We start from the raw sequence: 5,547 nt of genomic DNA, 5'->3' as shown, positions 1-5,547 counted from the left end.
CAAGAGCATGGGCGGCCACGCTTTCTGAGGCCGAAGTACGTCCCACAGCCACGTGTCCCTGCGTGGTCCTGGTCCAGCCTGGTCCCTCCGGGAGCCTTTCTCTTCTCTTCTGTGTAATGGGGTGAAAATGTGCCATGGCCAGTCGGCTGGCCCTGCACGGGGGGCTCCTAAGGAGAGCTCGGCCCAGGTTTCTCCCCTTCCCTTCCCTTCCCCAAGGATGAAGGCGGCTGCCTGCCTGTCTGAGCAACTTCTCCCCTCCCCACTGAGCGCCCCACGGGTCCCTCAGCCCAGCGGGCCCCAGGGAGCCTGCGCCAGGCCACGGCCCGTGCAGGAGACTCAGCGATGGGCCGCCATGGAGCTTGTCCTCCAGGGTACGGACACCTGTCCTTTCATCTGTCCCTTCACCGCCCGCCTTGCTGGTCCCTGCTGCCCAGATGACCGCACTCTCGCAGACCTCACTGGCCCATGGTCAGTTCTGGTGGCATCCAAGTCGGGCCTTTGTCAGAACAGGGAAAAAGAAACCTAAACTTCTCCGTGAAAGTATGACGTTTGGGTGGAGAAGTTCACCGTTTCATCAGTGGCCAGAGTTCAGGAAGGGGTGAGGCCCAACTCTGCCGACACAGTGGTTTCCAGGCGCTCTGATTGTATATAAGGCTCCTGGTGCTTGAAGAGGAGGCCTGGTGCTTGTAGGAGGCTCCTGGTGCTTGTAGGAGGCCACAGGCTGTGACCGAGCACAGAAACAGAAGACTCAGAGCCAGGGACGGTGAAGAAACTGACTCATGGAGGCCAGCACAGCACCCTGGACCAGGTACCACGCTACAGGGGAGCGGGGCAGTGGGAGCTAGGACAGGGGCGGGACGGTGGGGAGAGGCCGTGACCCAGTCTGACTTTGGGCAGAGGGTCAGGTCTTCACTGAGGCTCTGAGCATCTTGCATCGCTCCTGGGGGGAGATCCTGAGTTCCCTGGGAGCCCCCAGTGGGGGTCAGAGGGGGAGGACTCGTGGCTCCAGCAGAGATGTGGGGTGCAGAGGGAAAGGGTGTGCGGGGAGGAGAGGAGCGCTGGGCAGTCCCAGAAGGAGCCCCGCGTCTTCGGGCTTCTCCCGCCTTTGACCGTAGCTGCCTGTTGGATGAAAACACCTTCACTGAGAACTTCATGAATCGTATAAGGCCTCGTAAGACCTACCTGTGCTACAAGGTGGAGATCCTGGATGGTGACGCTAGGGTCCCTCTGGATGAGAAAAAGGGCTTCGTGCGCAACAAGGTGACTGACCCAGCCTGCCCGCAGCAGGCAGGGCCTCCCTATCGTGGGACACTCAGGGTAGAAGGTTGTCAGTTGCACACAGGATGTCCCACAAGCTCTCTCACCCCCGGTCCCTGCCATTGCTACCGCTGCTCTGCTTGGAATCAGGTGAGGACCCTTGCTGTGTGGCTGGCAGCTCTGAGCCACATGTCATAAGCCAATCACAGCAATCCAGGGCCTGGTACCTCCAATGTCACCCCAGGCTCTAGGACTAGGCTACTCCTCTCCTGCTGTGCCTCTGGGGAGGGGTTGGGACAGAGGGAAAGGCATCTGGACAAGGGGCCGGGTTCTTCCCCGGATTCCGCCAGGGGGATGGCTCTGGCTAGAGAGCCCGATTTCTTCCTCAGTCACTGTGGACTTAGACGGGCCCAGCAGGACCCCTGCCCACTGCTTGAGAGATCTTGCCAAGGGCGCTGATCCCTGCAACCCCACTGCCAGCTGTCCTTAGCCCAAGGACGCCCCTCAGCCACGGGGTCAGCACAGGGTGAGGCCCAGAGTAGAAGACTGTAGAAGTTTTGGTGCACATGTGGGGTGGGGTAGAGGGGGAGCTGGAGAGCAGGGTGAGTCGCTCCAGGGAGGAAACACCCACTTCCATGGCAGGAGGCCAGCGTGGGAGCTCCCCTGGCCTCCTCTCTGCAGGGCTGGACTAGGTGAGGCTCCTGAAGGCCCTACCTCGGGCACAAAATAAGAGGCGCTCCAGAAAACTCAGAAATCAAGATGAGTCACATTTCAAGGCAATAGTTTAAAAATCAAAATTAACACAATTCTGTGATGAACAAAACATCAACGTTTGCATGAAGACTGATGGGTTTCAGTGCTATGCAGAGCCACAGGGAGCCGAGGGCTGGTAACAAGTCATCACTGCTTGCCGAGCTTTTTGTAAAACACTGATACTGTGTCTCTCATGGAGTTTTGCGTTACTTTGAATCATGTAAACGCTGCATTGAAATATCATTCACTTGGCGCTGAGGCTTGCCCGTGCGCTAGTTTAGCGCTGGAGGCCAGTGCCTCTCCCACCTGCCTACTCTGGCCTCGTCCTGCCCCAACCCCGTCCACTTTTCTTCCTCTTCTATGTAGGGTGCTAACGAACCAGGGATGCCCCGCCATGCGGAGTGCTACTTCCTGGACCGGATCCGTTCTTGGAATTTGGACCGGGGGCTGCACTACAGGCTCACCTGTTTCATCTCCTGGACCCCTTGTCATTCCTGTGCCCAGGAACTGGCTACTTTCCTGGGGGAGAACAGCCACTTGAGCCTGCACATCTTCGCCTCCCGCATCTATAGACGCCCCGGTTATGAGGCTGGGATTCTCACACTGCAGGCGGCTGGGGCCCAGATTGCCATCATGACCTCTAAGGGTCAGCATGGGTCTCCTGGGGGTGGGGCGGTGTCAGGGAGAGGCCTGTGGGAAGTTGCTAGAAAGGGGCGGGTAGGGTGGGAATCCCTGGTAGAGAGGCCTTTGTGTGCTGCCTGAGAGGTGATGCTTGACTCTGGAAGGAGTCTATGGGAAGAGAGAGTTCGGGGGAGCAGAGCTGGTTTGGGGAGGGGAAGAAGGGGAGTGGGTGGATATGCAAGAAAGACTAGGGGACTTCCAGAAAGGAGAATTGGGCTGGCTCAAATTCCAGTTGCAAGAAAGAGCTGGAGGGGTAAGCTATTGAGTCCCCAGGAGGAAGGAGAGAGGAAGAAGTGAAATTATGAAGGGGAAAGTCTGTCCCGAAGAGTCATCTCAGCCCTGTGGCCCCAACCCTTCCCCAAACTGGAGTTCACCTTTCTCTCCCCTGTTCCATCTCAGAGTTTCAGCACTGCTGGGAAAACTTTGTGGACCACCAGGAAAGACCCTTTCGGCCCTGGGTTGGGCTGGAAGTAGAGAGTCAACATCAATGTAACGAACTGCAGGCGATTCTCCAGGTGAGGGCTCCTTCCTGCTGCTTCCCTGGACCTCCTCCGTCCCCTCCTCTCCCTGTGGCTTTTTCCTCCTCTCAGAGCCTCCTTTGGGTGACCTGCTCCCTCCTGGGGCGCCAGCTCCATCCTTTCCTTCCCTTCTCATGCGGTCCCTCTACTTTCTCACTTGCTGTGTCCCTCCTTCCTTCCCCATCTTTGTAACACTCCCCAGACCTCCTCTCGGTTTTTGTTTCATCTTCCAACGGTCTCACTCCCTGCTCCCGTTCTAGACGCAGGCAAACTGAAGGCTGGACGTCAACCTCTCTAAAGAAGTCAGGAGACCTCTGTTGAACAGGAGAAAAAACAGCTTTTTTTGAGAAATATAAACATGCCATTTGCTACCCTCTCCAGATTGATCCAAAGAAACCAGTGAAAGGCAAATGGCTCACAATAAAGAGTTTAAAAACACCCACAACAATCTGGGGGCTTCCCTGGTTGCGCAGTGGTTGAGAGTCCGCCTGCTGATGCAGGGCACACGGGTTCGTGCCCCGGTCCGGGAAGATGCCACATGCCGCGGAGCGGCTGCGCCCATGAGCCATGGCCGCTGAGCCTGCGCGTCTGGAGCCTGTGCTCCGCAACGGGAGAGGCCACAACAGTGAGAGGCCCACGTACCGCAAAACAAAACAAAACAAAACAAAATAAAACAAAAACAATCTGGGTAGATTTACTTTTCATTCAAACCTATATTATGTTCCAATCTACATTAGTAAGATCCTATTCAATATTATCAGAATGGTTTTCGATTTTTAGAGAAATGGATATTTTAATTGATTTTAAATCCAAAGCAATAAAATGAAATATTAAGAATCTTCCACCAAATATTTTTCCTCAGTAAATGTATCATGAACTACAAGTAGTTTATTAAAAGTTGCAGACATGAAGATGCCTTTCTCTTTTGTAGTGGATCTGATTCATGGTGGAGTGGAGGTATAGTGGTCACACTAATTCCTGCTGGAGTGAGTAAAAATCAACTAAATCTTGTAGGAGGGGAATCTAGGATTCAAAAATCTACAGTATACCCTAATGATGAAAAATCTGAAAGTGAAATTAAGAAAACACTCCCATTTACCATTGCAACAAAAAGAATAAAATATCTAGGAATAAACCTACCTAAGTAGACAAAAGATCTGTGTGTAGAAAATTATAAGACACTGATGAAATAAAGATGATACAAATAGATGGAGAGGTATACCATGTTCTTGGATTGGAAGAATCAACATTGTGAAAATGACTATACTACCCAAAGCAATCTACAGATTCAATGCCATCCCTATCAAACTATCACTGACATTTTCCACACAACTAGAACAAAAAAATCTCACAATTTGTATGGAAACACAAAAGACCCTGAATAGCCAAAGCAATTATGAGAAAGAAAAACGGAGCTGGAGGAATCAGGCTCCCTAACTTCAGACTATACTGCAAAGCTACAGTAACCAAGACAGTATGGTACTGGCACAAAAACAGACATATAGATCAATGGAACAGGATAGAAAGCCCAGAGATAAACCCACGCACATATGGTCACCTTATCTTTGATAAAGGAGACAAGAATATACAGTGGAGAAAAGACAGCCTCTTCAGTAAGTGGTGCTGGGAAAACTGGACAGCTACATGTAAAAGCATGAATTTAGAACACTCCCTAACACCATACACAAAAATAAACTCAAAATGGATTAGAGACCTAAATGTAAGGCCAGACACTATTAAACTCTTAGAGGAAAACATAGGCAGAACAAGCCATGGCATAAATCACAGCAAGATCCTTTTTGACCCACCTCCTAGAAAAATGGAAATAAAAACAAAAATAAACAAGTGGGATCTGATGAAACTTAAAAGCTTTTGCACAGCAAAGGAAACCATAAACAAGACCAAAAGACAACCCTCAGAATGGGAGAAAACATTTGCAAACGAAGCAACTGACAAAGGATTAATCTCCAAAATATAGAAGCAGCTCATGCAGCTCAATATCAAAAAAACAAACAACCCAATCCAAAAATGGGCAGAAGACCTTAACAGACATTTCTCCAAAGAAGATATACAGATTGCCAACAAATACTCAAAAGAATGTTCAACATCATTAATCATTAGAGAAATGCAAATCAAAACTACAATGAGATATCATCTCACACCGTCAGAATGGCCATCGTCAAAAAATCTACAAACAACAAATGCTGGAGAGGGTGTGGAGAAAAGGGAACACTCTTGCACTGTTGGTGGGAATGTAAATTGATACAGCCACTATGGGGAACAGTATGGAGGTTCCTTAAAGAACTAAAAATAGAACTACCATATGACCCAGCAATCC

General features: G+C 50.8%; 1 protein-coding gene across 4 annotated transcripts; it reads left to right on the top strand.

Moving 5' to 3' along the window:
• The first annotated feature begins 659 nt into the window (after positions 1–659).
• LOC116760454 (DNA dC->dU-editing enzyme APOBEC-3G-like) lies at positions 660–3,556 on the top strand. 4 transcript variants are annotated; one of them, XM_032645313.1, is made up of 5 exons: positions 660–808; positions 1,116–1,407; positions 2,377–2,656; positions 3,091–3,206; positions 3,470–3,556. In XM_032645313.1, exons 1-5 carry the CDS (start codon positions 780–782, stop codon positions 3,482–3,484), a joined length of 732 nt encoding a protein of 243 aa, XP_032501204.1. In that variant the 5' UTR covers positions 660–779; the 3' UTR covers positions 3,485–3,556. The 4 variants fall into 4 exon arrangements, with proteins under 4 accessions (XP_032501204.1, XP_032501207.1, XP_032501203.1 ...); XM_032645316.1 differs by lacking the exon at positions 660–808 and having other exon boundaries at positions 839–1,407; positions 2,377–2,547; XM_032645312.1 differs by lacking the exon at positions 660–808 and having other exon boundaries at positions 850–1,407.
• The last annotated feature ends 1,991 nt before the right edge of the window (positions 3,557–5,547 follow it).

Source organism: Phocoena sinus, chromosome 10, assembly GCF_008692025.1.
Source record: "Phocoena sinus isolate mPhoSin1 chromosome 10, mPhoSin1.pri, whole genome shotgun sequence".
Lineage (NCBI taxonomy): Eukaryota > Metazoa > Chordata > Mammalia > Artiodactyla > Phocoenidae > Phocoena > Phocoena sinus.
Note: the sequence above shows the minus strand (reverse complement) of the source record. Positions and strands in the feature narration are given on the sequence as shown.

Coding starts and splice junctions, on each gene's coding strand:
- LOC116760454 (XM_032645312.1), top strand. CDS start 1,015: ATGTGGGGTGCAGAGGGAAAGGGTGTGCGGGGAGGAGAGGAGCGCTGG. Junction 1,408..2,376: donor GCTGCTCTGCTTGGAATCAG/GTGAGGACCCTT, acceptor TCTTCTATGTAG/GGTGCTAACGAACCAGGGAT. Junction 2,657..3,090: donor TGCCATCATGACCTCTAAGG/GTCAGCATGGGT, acceptor GTTCCATCTCAG/AGTTTCAGCACTGCTGGGAA.